Source organism: Bombyx mandarina, chromosome 13, assembly GCF_030267445.1.
Source record: "Bombyx mandarina strain Sakado chromosome 13, ASM3026744v2".
NCBI classification, from domain to species: domain Eukaryota; kingdom Metazoa; phylum Arthropoda; class Insecta; order Lepidoptera; family Bombycidae; genus Bombyx; species Bombyx mandarina.
Window position 1 is genome coordinate 15,676,259 of NC_143220.1, and position 18,778 is coordinate 15,695,036.

The window sequence follows — 18,778 nt, forward strand, 5'->3', positions numbered from 1 at the left end:
CGCGGGAAACTTTGAAGTAGGCGGTGATGTTTTTGGCGTCTTTTGTTTAAAATTCATTTTATTGTGTAAATAATAGGATTATTCTAGTGGTAGTATTATTAATTTAGTTTATTTATTAATATTTTGTGTTATTTGTATATATTTGGAGCCAGTAGGTAAGTTTTATGATTTTTTTTTCTTAGTCCCTGATGAATGTCATTGAAGATCCTGGGGGGACAACCCCACAGGTGTCTCATGTTGTCACGATTAATAATGATTGCTCGGAAATGGAAACTGAAAGCTCTTTATTAGACACAGATGCTTCAGAAACCAAAAGTAATACAAGTACTAAACGAAAAAGAGCCTTATCTCGTAAAATTTGTAGGCATTGTAATAAAAAGAGGAGACGTCATAAATTGCCTTCCGATGTTGTTTGCGAAAGTGACTGCCACTGTGAAAATGTTATGAAGAAAGAGTCGTCAACAGTTTTTAAGACACCTCAATTAGCACCCATCCCAGCGTCACAGCCCAAGCAGATTGATGTTACTAATACCAGTCTAACTGAACCTCGCACACCAGTCGGTAGGAAATTATATGAAGCATGTGATTCAGCTCCTTACACCATTCACATCCAAAAGGTACAATCATGTCCAAATGACAATGTTTGTATCAATCCAATTTCTTTTGGCCGTTTCTTAAAAAATAAATCCATTAAAAACATAGTTAATGGAAGCCTGAAAAAAATAGGTAGAAATAGATTAGTTTTAGCTTTCACTAACTATGCAGACGCAAACTCTTTCTTAGAGAATCAAGCAATAAAACAAATCAATTGTAAAGCCTTTATTCCTACCTCATCTGTAACACGTATGGGTGTAGTCAGAGGAGTACCAACAGAATGGTCCGAAGACGAAATCATAAAAAATATCACTGTGCCTTTTGGATGTGGAAATATATTAAAAGTACGCCGAATTAATAGGAAAAATGTGGTAGAAGGGAAGACAAATTATGTTCCAGTAGAGACAGTGGTTCTCACTTTTGATGGCCAGGTTTTACCCAAGAGAATATTCCTTTGTTATAACTCCCTTCCAGTTGATTTATACATATTCCCAACAGTTCAATGCTTCAACTGCTGCCGCTACGGTCATATTAAAGTCCAATGCAGATCTACTCCACGTTGCTTTAAGTGTGGTAACAATCATTCGGGTGATAGTTGCAACATTGATAAGGATGATGTAGTATGCTGTCTATGCTCAGGCTCACATTATGCAACCAACAGAAAATGTCCCGAATTTAGTAGACAAAAATCTATAAAAGAATTGATGGCAAATAATTGCATTTCATATGCTGAAGCTTCCAAGCTACACCCACCTGTGACAAAATCCTATTCGGATGTTTTAACATCCATTGCAACCCCTTCATCTCCTTTAAAAAATACTTTTGATATATCTAAAGGTAATAGTAATAAAACAAGCACTTCTTATAAAAAAACAGTATTTATTCAGTCAAATAGTGTTCCTAAACAGTATAGTAAGGGCTATGACAAACAAGCTCATGCCGCACTAACCAAAGACTACGACATTCCTTTGCCCACAATTGGCTCACTCAATGAAAATAATATGCCTTTATCAAATATGTCAACTAGGGATCTTATCATTGTTTTAATTAAATCATTAACTCAATCCAAAAATATGGTTGAACCGTCCAACGCTGCTATGATAAATGTAAGTAACCTTTTGAATAATATCAATAATGGATCCATCAACAATACTTCAGTGGAATTGCCGCAGTATTAACTCTAAAAAAAGTGATATTTATCACCTTATAAATTTGTATAAACCAGTTATCATTGCAATACAGGAAACTTGGCTAAAACCAGGTTATAACTTCAAAGTTTCCCAATATTTATGTGTAAGAGAGGATAGAACAGATGGCTATGCTGGTGTAGCTTTACTTGTTCATAATACAATACCTTTTGACCACATTCCTATTGCAAACCATAGCATTGATTTCTCTATAATAGCAGTAAGTATTAATAAAATATGTTTTGTTTCGGTGTATATTCCACATCCTACATCATCAATCTTTGACGAAATTGAAGTAATTATATCACAGCTCCCAAAACCAGTTTTAATATTAGGGGATTTTAATGCACAGCACCAAGCTTGGGGTAGCACCAATTCCAGTTACTATGGTGCAAGAATATTGGATATACTGGATTCTAACAACTTTTGCATCCTAAATACAGGAGTCGCAACACGGCGCACTCAGCCCCATGAAGGTATCAGTGCTCCAGATCTATCGTTAACCACCCCTGGCTTAGCTTCCTTACTGACTTGGAAAACACTTTCCTCTACATACGACAGTGATCACTACCCCATATTAATAACTTTGCCCAAAAAATTAGTTAGAACAAAATTTAGACGCCCACCAAGACTAAAATACAAAATATGCAATGATACTGACAGTGACAGATGGACAACGTTTCGTGAGCATGTTGCAAAGAAAGTGTCCTCGCTCCCTCATATAAAAAAAAATAATCATTCCGTTTGTGCTGATGCTTTGGCCTTGGCTATGATAGAGGCTGCAAACCAAACATTTCTCATTAAAAAATCAATTAATAATATACCTTCTCCTCCGTGGTGGGATAGTGAATGCTCAGCGGCAGTGAAAGAGAGGAAAAAAGCTGAAATAAAATATAATGAATGCAGCACTACAGAAAATTTTGATAGTCTAATCATGATAATTAATAATACCCGTAAATTATTTAAAAAAAAGAAATGGGATAGCTGGCGAGCTTTTTGCTCATCTTTAGCCCCTGATGTTCCTCCATCGACTATTTGGCAAAATATCCGTAGATTTAGGTCAGCATTTAAGGAAACCTTGCCACAGTTTCTTGATGAGTCTGTGGCAGATAAATTCTTAGACAAGTTAGCCCCTCCTTTTACTCCACAAATGCCCATTTTATCACCTCACCTTTCTTTTTTTCCACCATTAAGTAATTTTGCTGATCTCGCTTCTCCTTTTAGTGTTATAGAATTAAAGGGTGTGTTATCTTATGTAAAAGATTCTGCACCAGGTATTGATGGTATTCCATATTCTTTCATTGCACATTTAGGCGACTCAAGTTTGAATTATCTGCTACATCTTATCAATTCCACCATAACTTCCGGAGAAATCCCGGCTTCATGGAAAATTCACGAAATTATCCCTATTTTAAAACCAAACAGAGCTCCATCAGATCCTAACTCCTATAGACCTATAGCCCTTGCCTCAGTTCTCTGTAAACTAGCGGAACATTTAGTGAAAAATAGATTAGAATGGTATCTCGAAAGTCAAGGTCTATTGTCACCAAGTCAGTATGGATTTAGGAAAGGAAAAAGTACCATGGATAGCTTAGGTATTTTTTCTACAGATGTAAGATTAGCTTACTCAAATAATGAATCTGTTCTTGCAGTCTTTCTAGATATCTCTGCCGCATATGATAACGTTGATCTTCACATCTTAAATACAAAACTATGTAAATTAAAAGTGCCTCCAATTTTCTGTAATTTTATTCATAAACTTTTCTCTGAAAGACAAATACAAATAAATATTGATGAGTCTAATGTTATAACAAGGCTTACATGGAAAGGTTTGCCCCAAGGTTCGGTGCTGAGTCCACTTCTTTATAATGTATATACCTTTGACCTAGAATCTCATATTTCTAGTAAAGCCAATATTCTGCAGTATGCAGATGATTTAGTCTTATATGTTTCTGGTCGCTTTGTAAATAAACTGAGTTATTCTCTAAATTGTGCTCTGGAACTTTTGAAACTATGGCTGGATAACAACTCCCTAAGTCTTTGTGTAAACAAAAGTTGCTCAGTATTGTTCTCAAGGATGCGTTTACCGCCACCATTTACACTTTTGTACAATGAACAAATAATACCCGTAAAAAATGAAGTAAAATTTTTGGGTATCATATTAGATTCTAAGCTGTCAGGATTATCTCACTGTTATTATGTCTCCACTAGATGTGAACGATTATTAAACATATTACGATGCCTCTCAGGTGTTTGGTGGGGATCCCATCCCTTCACATTAAAACTCTTATATAATGCAATTATAAGAAGCATATTAGATTACGGGACATGTTTTTTAGAACCATGTAGCGTTGTAGGCTTAAGTAAGTTAGACGCCATTCAATCTAAAGCGTTGCGTATTGTGACCGGAGCTATGAAGTCCAGCCCTGTTAATGCTTTGCAAGTAGAATGTTTAGACCCCCCATTAAAATTACGCAGACAGTTTTTATGTGACAAATTTTTATTTCGAGCTCTCCAATTTTCTAACCATCCTCTCTATCACAAACTAAAAAAATTGTCAGAAAAAGTTAAATGCTCTTCCTATTGGTCCCATAAATCTCCACCGTGCTTAGTTATTAGTTTCCATAAATTTATTTCATTACAAGCTCCCACTCATCGCTCACAGTTTCTACCTATATTTTCCGTCAGCTACGAAGCTCTTGTCAATCTTCCTAAAATAAATTTTACTTTTGAAATCCTGAAGAACCACCAAAACGCTAACACTGAAATAAAATTTGTAACGGATAGAGATTGGGCAGACTGGCACTATATCTACTGCGATGCGTCTAAACACGCACTCTCTGGCACAGTTGGAGTAGCTGTTTATCATCAGCAGTATAATATTCACCAAAAAATAAAACTACCCCCCGAAACAACAGTGTTTTCTGGAGAGTGTTTTGGTATTCTAAAATCTCTAGAATATATTCTACTTGCAAAACTTAACAAATCCATCATCTTCACAGACTCGAAAAGTACTCTACAAGCTTTGCAGAAATTTCCTTTCAAATCTTGTTTAACCTGTGTTTATATAATGGACTGTCGACAGCTACTTCTAAATTGTAAGCTCAAAGGTTATGATGTTCTTTTTGTGTGGATACCTGGCCATCACAAAATACTTGGGAATGAAATAGCTGATAAATTTGCGAGAGATGCGATAAATAGTGGTGATATGTCACCTTACAAAAATGTTGTGTCTGACCTTCTTTCCACTCCTAAAGACCATTTACTGAGGTCTTGGGAAAGTATTTGGAATAGCTCTAGCTGCCATAAAGGCCGTTATTATAAAAATATACACCAACGAATTCCTCTAAAAATGTGGTTCTGTAAAATTAGTCTATGTAAGCTTGCAACTTCCTGTATTATAAGAATGCGATTGGGACATGTTTGTACAGCTTCTCACCTTGCTAAACTCGGTGTCATTAACAACAGTTTGTGTGCTTGTGGCGTTGGTGAGGAGGACTTGAATCACATTTTCTTTGGATGCCTCCTACGTGACTGTTCCTCATTCATAAATTCCCTGATAAACCTCCGGGTTCCTCTTCCCACATCAATCCCTACATTATTAAGTACTATAAATTCTGATTTGTATAACTTGATATCAAATTTTTTATTTAGTAATAATATTAAAATGTAAATAGTTTTAAAATATAATATTCTTTTTATTTATACCCAATCACTATATATTATGAACTCTTAGGCATTATTATATATTATTATCCTATTACGTACATATCCTTTCCAAATTTCGAACCTTCCAATTGATTCCTAAATAAAACTGGTTTCCCTACCTTTTCCACACTAGTAGTGGCAAATGCACAAACCGTGCGAGTCAAATTAAAAAAAAAAAAAAACCACTATTATAACATATTTTTATCAGTAAATAGGTATGTACCTAGTAAAGTTCCTCTGAATTCTTTATCTTCGTAAAATGGATATTGAAGGAACAAATAATTCAAGTAAAGAACGATTTGTTGAGTGCTTAACGCAGCAATTGAGTGAATTAGAATTATTAGAATCAATGTATCCCAATAAAGGGGATTTAATTTTATGTAATAAAAACATAAAAGACATTAAGTCTTTTATTGAGAATAATTCTGAATATGTTCCTGATAATTTAGATTTTACGTTAAATCTTTTTAACAATCAATTTAAAATTGAAATTTCAATCAATCTTCCAAGTTTTTACCCAGAAGAAGGACCAGATGTATACATTAGATGTAATCAACTAAATCGAATGCAAGAAACTCTGATCAATAGTCAACTGCAAGAATTTATGAAAACTATTAACAGAGGCGAGTTGTGTTTATACACAATGATAACATGGATACAAGAACATATTGAGGATATAAAACTATCAGAAGTACTTCCTGCAGAAGAAACGAATACTTCAAAATTATTTGATGAAAAGTTTTCAAGACTTTGGGTGTATTCTCATCATATATACAACAAGAAAAAGAGAGAAAAGATTGTGAAGAAAGCAAAAGAGTTAAATTTGACTGGCTTCTGTTTGCCCGGTAAACCTGGAATAGTGTGCATTGAAGGTGAAACAAAAGACTGTGAAGATTGGTGGAGGGAGATCAAATGTTTAAATTGGCAGAAATTAGTTATTCAGAAATCAGAGGTTTTAAAATGTTTAGAAAATGATAGAAAGTTTACTAATTTTGAGGAATTACAATTTCAATCTAACAATAACACAAAATTTTCTAACATGAGTGAGTTTTCCAAATTCATGAACTTGAATGGTTTTCAGTCAATATTTAATGAATTATTTGGATTATGACCATAGCAATTATTTTTTCTATTACTAAATATTTCTTGATAGACTAATAAATTATATGTTTCAATATTGCAATAGATTTAAATTTTATATTCCACATCTTTGAATGTTTCATCATTGATGTAGGTAATCCTTTGGTGGCGTAAAACAATTTCACATGGCAATAGAGCCCAACTGGTCAGTGGCTGTCCTCCATTTGGAGGCTGCTGCCAAACAGCCTAGGTGGGTTCTGTAAAATACAGGTTATTTTTAAAAGCTAGCACTCTGATAAGCCTTCGTAATGCCTTAGTAGAAATAGGGAACAACTTCACTGAAGCTTTCATCTTAAGTTTTTTATGCACTACTTTATGGAAATGATCTTATGACCGACCTGATCTTAACTGGTTACCAAAGCCCACAGACATAACACATTATATGCTGGTACCCACCTTGAGACTGATGTTGAAATCTCAATTACAATTTGTAATGGCTAGGCATTACTTGGTCACTGAACTATTACACAGTAAACATATAAGGATGGTGATACCTATCTTACGGTACGGTATGGTATACCTTTGTATACAGAACAAAAAAAACTACTTTGGCGAATGAACATGTTGCGAGAATTAATCAGGCTCGTTCTTCGGCACGATAATATCATGTAGGGTAAGGTTAAAGGTAGGAGACAAAAAATCATTGCAAGAAATAAAGTGGACAATAATCAGGAGGATAAGACAAACATTAATTGATAATATGGCTTATTCAACTGTGTTTTTGTAATTATAACATGAGATACAATCAAGACCCGCCTGAAACTCCTGAAAGAAAAAAAGTGCGATTTTTTCCCATGTGCCTCTGCCATCTGAGTTCTGACCATAGATTATACACTTAATATATTTGAGAGTTCTGACTCTCGAAATCTCGAATATATTAAGTGTATAATCTATGCTTGAGACTTCTGTCATTCTGTCAAGTTCTGTCCTTTTTTTTAAACGATTTTATGACCTGGACTTTTAGACATGTCTTATTTTAATTTATATTGTTATTTTTACATGTTATGAAACATAATAATATGGAGTGAAACGAAATGAAATGAAGATGATTAACTTGAGACATTAATCAACTGGAATGAAAATAAAAGAAGTGAGATGAGATCGACACCTCCATGCAACAACATCGTAACTCATTTTTTTACAAATTTTGAGTTACAATGCTATTCTTATACAAAAAGAAAAAGGATTTTTTCTGTGTAATAATTGTAACTCTACGCCTATTCAATTTGATTTTATGAAAGAGGTAAAAGCATTGTAAATCCCCAAAAAAAACAGATTAACCTGCAAGGTTATTGTAACTTTATTTACAATACACAAAATATTACGAATATCTAATCAATGACATACAACAAAATTGTAACTTTATTTACAATCTTTGCACAGCATGACTCTGGAGTTTATGAACATAAAATACCATACAACATTGTAACCTGAGTTACAATGTTTTTGCACGGACTTTGATATTAGTTTTTGTGTGGGCCTGACCCCTAAGATGCATTACGATCTTGTCGCCCGAGTTTACTTGCATTGTGTATGCGGTTTACATGATTAAAAATTGTAAAGAAAGGATATCGGAAACGGCGAGATATGCGATTTTTAAAGATTTTTGGTGTCTGAGTCAAGGCAAGTAAATTTTGTATGTAGATGTGTAGACAGAGTTTAACGAAAATAAATAACAACATCAGTTATTTGTCACTCACGACGTCATTGGTCCTTTAATTACTATTTATATACTGATGGCGACAAGAAAAGGTTTTGTAAAAATATGATTTTCGACACTCTCTGTATTACCGACATGTGGTTGCAAACTATTTACAAGGAGATAGATGCAGGAGGGACAGGAATTATAACAAGGGATTTGAGAGGAAGTCTAGTGGAACAAATCTGATCCCAGATGCAGTGAAAGATTCTGTCAGAAATTATTATCATTAACCCCTAGAATTGATTCCCATAACGTAAGAAAAAGAACTTTCAAATTATACTTTACAAATTATACTTTTTAACATACTCTAAATTATATGGACTTTATGTTGATCGGATGAAAGTTAATTGTCCAACAGAACAAGTGTCAAATTCTAGACAGTATAAAGATATGTTTTATAAAGAATACAAGATAGAATTTCATAAGCCAAAACCTCTGTATCTGACTTATAAGTTTCAATCCAAAAGAAATCCAAGCATAGTCACAGCCATTTATGACTTACATAATGTTTTGACAACACCCCGGTCTGAAGTTTCATTATTTTACTATAGAAGGAAATTTGCTGTATATAATTTTACCATCTTAAATTTAGGAAAGTCCAAAGGATATTCGTACGTATGGAACGAGACAACAGGCTGTGTTTCTTTTTATTAAACAGAAATATGAAGAAGGCTTTCGCATATTTAACTTTTTTCTAATTGCTGTGACGGACAAAACCATAACCGAATAATAATAGCTATGTTTCCTATGCGTGTAAAATATTTGGCATATCGATTATACATAACTATTTTGAAGTTGGACATTCGCAATCTGAAGGATATGCCATGCATGCATTGACTGAACTACGGAACAAAAATCAAATTATTTACGTACTAGAGCAATGGATCACTTTAATTAGATGTGCTATAACAACATGCGAGCCTTAGTCGTAGCTGAATTAGATCAGAATGTAATTCTAGATTTTAAAGGCTTCTGACGGATAAAAACAACTTGGATAGTTATGAGAAAAAGTAATGTGGTCTAAATTAAAACACATTAAAATAGAAAAAGGAAACCAAGATTTAATATATTTCCAATATGATTATTTAAGCAGCCAATATCTAACTATTAACCTTGCTTGGAAACGCATTAAAAATCGACAAGAATTAAAGAAACAACTCACGTGAACAGCCAGAGGAAGAAAGTATTCCGTTACCCGTTTTAGTGGGTGGCGCATTTACGATTTACGTTGTAGATGTCTATGGACTCCAGTAACCACTTAACTTCAGGTGGGCTGTGAGCTCGTCCACCTATCTAAGCAATAAAAAAAATATTACTCAACGATAAAATACTCCCAATTTCCACAGGAAATTTTAAAGATCTCGTAAGTTTATGCAAGTGCAACGCGATTCCAGAATTTTACTTAAATCTTCCACATTCAACTCAATTAGCTGAAGATAACAAAAGTGATGATGAACATTAATTGTTATTGAGTTCTATTTTATTAATGTTACCAAACAAGAAAATGGAGTTGATTTTTTTTGTTATTCCTGTCATTAGCGGCTGATTTTAAATGGTAGGTAGGTACTGCGTGCAATGCTTTAATAAGTGTTTGTTCTAATTAACTTTTAATAAATTTTGTCAGTAAGCTGCAGTTTTAGTCTTACAATCAAATATTTTAATTAATATTAATACTGTTATAGTGACTTATGTCCATTATGATAGGATTTTTAAGAAATTTGCAATTATTTGTATGAAAAACAATTGAACGTTTACATACAATTTTCATGCAATAAAATTGTAACTCAGAGTTACAGTTGTTTGAAAAGATAAAAAACATAATAAGTAAAAAAATAAAGGACGTAACTCAGACATACAATGTTTGTCACTGTAACTCAAGTGACTTGACTAGGCATTGTTTTTCACGTAAGTCATGAAAAGCCATGAAAACAACCTTTTTTTTATAATCTTAAAGTACATGACAATAGTGTACATTAAAAACATAGGATAACAACACTTTCGAAGATTGTAGAGTGAAACCTTGAATAGCTATGATATTTGGAATTTTCATTTTACTCTTACCAAAAATCTCAAAAAATGAGTTACAATTTTATTGCATGGAGGTGTCGAGATGATATGTAATGAAATATAGTCTCAGTAAAATGGTGCTCATTTACTGAAAATTTTTCAGTGGACTTTCAGGATACCGAGAAGTTGCGTCCAGCGGCTTTGTTGCATATTCTCACATTTGTGCACTTTCATACTTTCACATATTGCTTAGATGGGTGGATGAGCTCACAGCCCACCTGGTGTCAAGTGGTTACTGGAGCCCATAGACATTTACAACGTCACCCACCTTGAGATATAAGTTCTATAAGGTCTTAGTGTTGTTTACAATAGCTACCCCACCCTTCAAACCGAAACGCATTGCTGCAGAAAACTCTTTTACTTGCTACGATCTTCGCGGCCTGTGGAAGAGATTGAGGCATTCGCATTCTGAGTCATAGATAATAGGTAGACTTAATATTTAAGATGTATTTGACGGCCACTTGTTCTGAACTTCTGACTAATGACTAATGTCTCTTCCTCGAAGTGTTCTACCGTCTACATTGTTCTCAAATTAATCAAATTCATTTTATTTGGTTCCAGATATTTTTTTAATAGAATTACAAAACATTAAGCCGTTGGTGTGACACCTTCGCCTTTCCCATTAGAAAAATAAAATGCAATTACAATAGAAGGTTATGTTTACAAATTATCCCGGTGTGTTTTATTATTTTATTAGACTTTGTGAGTGTTACTGTAGGTAAATGAAAAAGTGTTAAAGATGATTACCCAAGTAGTACTAATAGTTACAGCCGTTAAGTTTATGTTCATACCATTATAGTGAGTATACATATATTGCATTTTACAACTGCAAATTTTCATATTATGCATATCTTATAAATAAATGAATTGTTTTTCAATTTGTTTTAGTCATTCAACAGACTTTGAAGTGCATCGAAATTGGTTGGCTATCACGAATAATGTTTCCGTCGAAGAGTGGTATTACGAATCGACATCAGAGTGGACACTGGACTACCCTCCACTCTTTGCCTGGCTAGAATATGGCTTGTCTATTGTAGCAAAATATTTTGATCCCAAAATGATAAAAATAGAAAATCTAAATTATAAATCTGATATGGCCGTGCTATTCCAAAGATTGTCTGTGATTTTTTTAGACTTTGTTTACATTTTTAGTGTTAAAAGGTATGTTGATATTATTTAGCTGTTTACCATGATATAATAATGATTTTAAATCACTTAATAAAGTGATTTAATCTATGGTTTTTTACTGAAATTACTTATGATGCAGATTGCATTCACTTAATTGCCAAAATTATTAGCTCTGACTGACTAATTTGTCACCATCTAGTTGACCCATTATTAACTAAGTATTTGCAATATCAAGTGACAGTAACATCTCATAAACCTGTCTATGATATTACATCCTTAAAGGGTTAAAAAAAGGTTTGAAATCTTTTACTGAAAACATATTCCTCATATTCATATCGTACTTATAACATCTCAAACAAAAAGGCAATAGAGTGATAACATTTTAATATTCATTGCTTAAAAGAAACAGTAACAATTACTTGTCCCACAAAATTTCAAATTCACTCTTATGTAGAAAAAATGGTAATGGGAAAATGTAGGTTGATAGATGGTGGTGTTTCAATGTATCAAAGCGCACTGTATTTATGTTAGTTATCTCAGTATAATAGAAATCTGATTTACTAGATATAGTGAGTGAAGCCGCTGTCAACACTTGGTCATAGGTAGCAGTTTTGCTTTGCCCCTGGCATTATGATGCCCATGAGTGACTGTGGCCACTTACCACTAGGTACATACTCATCTACCTTTGTTGCAATAAAAAAAGAAACTATGTTTGGACAGTTTGATAACATGATGATGATGCTAGAATTGCATTAAGTTATGGAAAGTTACACTTGACAATTGTTGCTTTAATGAGTTGTTCATTAATTACTAAGCATAATGCTAATAGGTGCTCACCCTTGATTTCCTTACATCCTTAGTAGTGTTGGGAAAGAAATACTTTCAATTTAATGTAATTTTTTTTCAGTTGCTCAAATCTAGTCAGCAATGGAAAGCTATTAGTTTTTATTTTATTAGTGTCCAACCCTGGCTTGCTGATGGTTGATCATATACACTTTCAATATAATGGATTTTTATATGGTTTTCTTCTGTTTTCTATATCAAACATGATAAGGGTATGTATTTGCTTGATGTTCCTATATAATATGAGTAATTAGATTAAATATAACTACCTATTTATAAAATAGCTGAATATTAGTGTCCAACCCTGGCTTGCTGATGGTTGATCATATACACTTTCAATATAATGGATTTTTATATGGTTTTTTCTGTTTTCTATATCAAACATGACAAGGGTATGTATTTGCTTGATGTTCCTATATAATATGAGTAATTAGATTAAATATAACTACCTAATTATAAAATAGCTGAATCAATCATCATCTATAATTCATTGGCAAGGGAGAAATCAATTTAAACTAGCCTTCACACGTGTACACAACTGTGATTAATGTGCCTATTTTTGCTACATAGATGTCATGCATTTAAGTTTGACTTTTAGAACAGTTGTTATCATAATACAATGGAGACTATAACATCGGGTCTCAAGGTGATGGTGTAACTCTTGTTGTGGTGCTCAAGGACCATGAAGTTATTAAAATGAAATATTAGGAATTGATTAACAGCTATTCAACATCTGAAACTGTGTCAAAAAAAAATGTGTTTTCTTTCTTGAACTACTAAAAGTTATGATAATTTTTTATTTATTTTTCAGTGTAATCATCTACAAGCAGCATTCTGGTTTGCTATGTTACTTAACTTTAAACATATATTTTTATATATTGCCCCAGTGTATGTGGTATATTTGTTAAGAGCATACTGTTTCACTCTTTCATCAATAGACGGAGTTCACACAGCTTGGTATTCCTTTTCAATAACAAATTTTATTAAACTGGCATTTGTTGTTGTATCAGTATTTACTTTATCGTTTGGACCATTTTTAGACCATTTGAATCAGGTGAGTAATTTTTTATTTTATTTAATTATTCTGGTTCCATTATTTGATAGAGCCTTATTTTGTTTGCTTTTAGATGACTATTGCTACCAAAGTTAACAAATTCTGACAATATGTGTTTAAAAGTTAAACTATATTATTCTAAAATGAATGTTCATATGGAATCATTTTATTTTAGATTTTAGTCAGATTATTTCCATTTAAAAGAGGACTTTGCCACGCATATTGGGCTCCCAATTTCTGGGCTCTGTACAATTTAGGTGATAAATTATTAGTATTTTTATGTAAGTATTTTTGTTTTAATTTTTAGTTATATTAATAGATATATAGATTAATGTAAAAAGTGATTTTGCATGTATTCCAGTATAATATTTTAATTTGATGGTCTCGTTAGGATTAGGAGTAAACCTTTATTGGTGTAAATTGGTAATGCTAAGCACAGCTATATTTCTGGCAATACCTACATATAAGTACATATAATGGGAACCAATCATTGATGTAAATACCTATAAACATATAAATAAATGTATATACATATATAGATACGTATACATATATCTATATAATAAACACACATAGACAAGGAGTAAACAGATGTGTTCTTCACACGAATGTTTGCTCGATGTGAGAATCGAACCTACGACTCGAAGTAACAGTCAAACAAGGGCGCTAACTACTGCACCATCGAGCCAGTTAAATGAAAGACATCGGAACTTTAAAGAGGTGCTTTTTTTATGCTACCTAAGCTGAGCCTCGAAAGGCTATGTCAGCGAAACCCTAACATGTATGTGAGCTTTCGGGGTTCAAACCTGGAGGCGCTGCTAACACTAGCCCTAGCAAGAGCAGTACTTTGCAGAATCTACCACCGGATCGGAAACGCGACCCACTGAGAAGATCCGGCGTGAAACTCAGTGGGCTGTGTCTGTGGGTTAATTTACTCGCCGAGCCCTTCGTCGCAAGCGATGGGTTCGACGAGAACGATGATCGGTGCTTGGGGTACCTAAAAGCACCGTTAGTGGATCGAGAGGATCCGAAGTGACGTGTTTTGGGTGATGTTGACCGTTTGGTCTGCAGGATCAGGAATGTGGTTACTGGTGGCCACGATGAGAGGGTTCTCGTGTCGTGCCGCTTTTTGGAAATGGCGCACTGATGTAAATTATAGATACTTACTGATATGGACTCTAGCTAGGTCCATGTCATCGACAATTTACTTCTTTTTTTTCCCTTTTTTATTGCCCTTGTAGGCAGACGAGCATACGGCCCACCTGATGGTGAGTGGTTACCGTTGCCCATGGACTTCAGCAATGCCAGGGGCAGAGCCAAGCCGCTGCCTACCGCTTAATACTCTCCACAAGCCTCGTTTGAAGAACGACATGTCATAGCTCTCGGGAAACACCGTTACTTCCCTTGCAAACCATCGAATAGAGGCGTCCTAGTATGAACGCGGCTCAGTCGCATACCGACCTAATGTGGGGGTGGAATGTCATCCCTCTGTCGAGAGTACGCCTAGGTATTTATTTGACAGTGGGCTAAGAAGTGCATCACCACTGATATTTCCTTAACATTGATAAATTTTTAAGGATGTTAAGTTGCATTTTTATTAGTTTCCGCTAAGTGTATCCACAGATACACAGAGGCTGCGGAAATCGATAGAGTGGTAGCTCGTTTACGAAGTGGTATTCAGGACTTTTGAGAGTGACTAGTTGAGAACCACAGTCACTGGCTTAAAATAAAAATTAAAGTATGGCCATCAATTTAAAATCAAATAGTTGTAGAGTAGTTTTTATTAATCGAACATGCTATGATTGTGTGATAAAAGCCAAGTAAGTCAATCAACAGCTATTTTACATCACACAGGAACATCATGAAAGTAGATGAATTAAAAGAGGGTAGAAATGATATTTTAAAAACTAAGTATATAAGAATTTTGTAAACCTATATATTATAATCTTTTAATTTTCTAGTGACAAAATATGGAATTAACATACCGAAATCGGAAGCATCGATGACAGGAGGGCTAGTGCAAGAATACGACCATTCAGTTTTACCATCAATTACTCCGAGTTTCACTTTTATAATGACCTGTTTGTCTATGATGCCCGCATTGTACAAGATGTGGTGTCTTTGTGCGGACAGAAGATACAGACCTATTTGTTTTATAAGGTAAATTACGAACAGCTGCTGGTATAGTTGTAAGTCCACGCCCGTTGGTGGCAACCTACTGCCTGTATATCTATTTGGCTATTTGGTTTAAACGACATTTCGCTTAATACACGACATTATTTCATCTCTCATCATCACACACATTCTCGCATTAAAACTGTATAATCTCAAAACTTACAAATTTTGAGAGAGTGTTTTAAAGGTTTAACATGTGATATTTTTGATATTAATCTTCTTGCCAACTTTTATTTTTTATTTTTTACCAGTTACATTATCTGTCTTTTATAGTGAGATAAAATTATGTATTATTTTTGTTATAGTAGACAAAATGTAGGTAAACAAAAAAAAAAAACGAAACTACGCTCTTTTGACAGTATTTATAAGAAAAATACTGGTGATGCCAAATTATTCCTCATATTAACTCAATTTAGAATATTTTTGGAAATTGTACACTTTTAATGCGAAAAGACGATGTATCTTTGTAATTAAAGGTCCGTTTTATTTGGTGTTAGTATCAACAATTCGATGTTTTTTATTGAATTTCAATTAAGTTTACTCCATTCAAATAGCCGAAGAAGTTTTTTGTTATAATATTTTTTTCTATAATTTAAACTTTAAATGGCCCTCGTGTAAGTTGAAAAATATCGCTTTAACCAAGTATCTTTTCACCCCTCGATATGTTGTGGAGTGGAGAGCATCAATTATAATTAGTACCTATGTCTATAGTTCGAGTGAATTCCGTACTCCATTTGAAGCATATAAAGTAATTTCTTAATTAACGAAGGGTGGTTATTTATTTATTTATTTCAAATGCAATAAACGCGAAAATGATGTTACCAGTACTAATTTACAATAATAAAAAAAATCGATTTTTTTTATATGAAACTAAAACAGGTAAGCTTCGATAATTGTGTTCATATGTTGGTATTTTTTGTTCCATAGATGTATTGTCGTCTGTGCGACTTGTTCGTTTATGCTGGGTTGGCATGTTCACGAGAAAGCAATTTTGATGATTATAATACCGTTGAGGTAAGAGTTTAGGAAAAATAATTGTTTATTGCGTTTCTTTTTTTTTTAATTATTTATTCTGTATCCGTTCATTGTTTTATTCGTTTCAGTTTTCTGTCGGTTCTTGGCGACGTGGACGGAAGATTATTCATTTTACTCTCAACCGTGGGTCACTATTCACTTTTTCCGCTTCTATATCCGAAAAATTTGTTGTCAATAAAAATATTTCTTCTATTGACACACGTAGCGATTGTTTTTGGTAACGTTCCAGCTTTGTATACAGTTGAAACGAAAGCTACTAAGAAACGGAGACGTCGTTTCATGAGACTGCCGATGATTGGACCGTTTGAATCTATTTACATATACGGTCTTATTTTATTGTGCGTTTACGAAAATATGCTACATGTTGCATGGGGCTTAGACAAAACGCTGCCATTCCTACCACTAATGATGACGTCCACGTATTGTGCGCTGGGCGTTTTTTATTTTTGGATCAAATACTACCATTATTTTTTAACTTTTAACGTAAGTAAAGTTCCGACGTTCGGCCAAGGCACTTCGTCATACAATATAAGGAAAAGCAAATAATTATGTATTTTATTAACTTTGAATACAGAAAAAAGATCGGGAGATTAAATTTGAATCAATAAAAAATGTTCTAAACACGTATCTTGTATTTCATTGAATGCTTTAGTAATATTAGAAGCTCTGATATGCCGTATTCATGTGTCAGGTAAAGGCTAATCCACAATTTACCAAAACATTCCCTATATCGTGAACGTTACATACAACATTAATACCTTCGAAATAGTGACGAGATTGATCACTGAATCCCCCCTCGAATGGTAAATATGTTCGAGGTCATAAATTTTCCTGCCGACATATATAGGCGGGTGGATACTTTCGTTAATTCACCGCACCTACCTTCTTCGTCCCTGTGTTTAATAATTTAAAAGAATAGATTGGATATTTACGTAATACAAGAGAAACAGGAGAGGACACGTACGCGTGTTTACAGTGAATAAAGCGCGCACGTCGATCGCGGTATGAATATTCATCGGGGGGTTTCTCCAGGGGTGGGTCGGGCCACCTTAAGGCGGTATCACTTAAGACGGCTCATCTAAATTGAGTAATTTTTAGTGAAAGACTATGAATGGTGAATGATAATAGACAGGCTATAGATAGTTTAATTATTGAGTTTACTGGAAGAACCAAGAATTTATCATGTCAAAATTTTTTTTGCGTTTAGTAACACTTTATTTTTTATACAAGAACTAACTTTTAAGGCCCCCCCTCTAACGACCTGAGCACATTTGCGTGTTCATTGCGATCCTCCAAATGCTTTGTCTAAAATTTAATTATAAAAGTACTCTAATCGTTTGATATGTTAAATGTTCGTCTCGTCACACCATCCGATATTACCCGTTGAAAGTTAATCGGATATCGATTTTTCGGAATTAGAAAATTCTTTTATGCGTCTGTGGCATAATAGGTAAAATGTTTGGTATACCGACTTGCTCCTCTGGAGTGATTCGACTGTATCGGGATTCAAATTATTCTGGCATGTTACCGATTTTGCCAAGTACATACGTATCAATTAAATTCATGAATAACTTTCACTATGAAGGATTAACACTATATTACTGTTAACACTATGGAACACCAATAATCTACCTGATGAAAATAAAAAAATCGTAAACCTAATAAACTTTTGTAAATAATAAACGAGGCGTAGTTTGAACCTAAGTGAAAAGAGAACAAGGGTTAGTGATCGACGACATCAATAGGAAATTGACTGTGATTGGTTTGTGTTAACTATTGTCAATACTGTGTCTATTGTAAAATATAATTTTCTTAAAAAAAATTTGTTTGTTATTATCTCATATACAATCACGACACAATATGTAAAATCTTAATTAAAATAAACAAAGCTATGGACGAATGCGATTTTTTTTTCCATTCACATGCGAGTAGATACTGTGGATAAAGTTTATGTACGGAATAGGTTCAATCGTTCGACTCATCGAGTTGGAAGTTTGAAAATAAAAGTGAAATGGAGCGGAAGGAGTTGTTCATTCAGATTGGTGATTTGGCATTTTATTACCTTTAGTATACCTACATTGTATGTACGCGTGTTCGACAAATAAAACAAGTTTTCTTAAATTCATCGTTTTCGAAATGTGATAA

At 33.8% G+C, this 18,778-nt stretch overlaps 3 protein-coding genes across 3 annotated transcripts; all 3 read left to right on the forward strand.

The window, feature by feature from the left end:
• On the forward strand, positions 1 to 2,423 carry LOC149501683 (uncharacterized). Its single transcript, XM_089732560.1, has one exon. The coding sequence runs from the start codon at positions 189 to 191 to the stop codon at positions 1,770 to 1,772; it is 1,584 nt and encodes a 527-aa protein (XP_089588686.1). The 5' UTR covers positions 1 to 188; the 3' UTR covers positions 1,773 to 2,423.
• Positions 2,424 to 5,682: 3,259 nt separating this feature from the next.
• LOC114245030 (RWD domain-containing protein 2A) lies at positions 5,683 to 6,698 on the forward strand. Its single transcript, XM_028177033.2, has one exon. It carries the CDS (start codon positions 5,749 to 5,751, stop codon positions 6,598 to 6,600), a length of 852 nt encoding a protein of 283 aa, XP_028032834.2. The 5' UTR covers positions 5,683 to 5,748; the 3' UTR covers positions 6,601 to 6,698.
• Positions 6,699 to 7,554: 856 nt separating this feature from the next.
• xit (ALG6/ALG8 family glucosyltransferase xit) lies at positions 7,555 to 17,260 on the forward strand. The gene is made up of 9 exons (XM_089732561.1): positions 7,555 to 9,886; positions 10,960 to 11,196; positions 11,287 to 11,559; positions 12,434 to 12,581; positions 13,181 to 13,423; positions 13,599 to 13,704; positions 15,385 to 15,583; positions 16,526 to 16,612; positions 16,702 to 17,260. The coding sequence occupies exons 2-9, from the start codon at positions 11,138 to 11,140 to the stop codon at positions 17,177 to 17,179; spliced, it is 1,593 nt and encodes a 530-aa protein (XP_089588687.1). The 5' UTR covers positions 7,555 to 9,886; positions 10,960 to 11,137; the 3' UTR covers positions 17,180 to 17,260.
• The last annotated feature ends 1,518 nt before the right edge of the window (positions 17,261 to 18,778 follow it).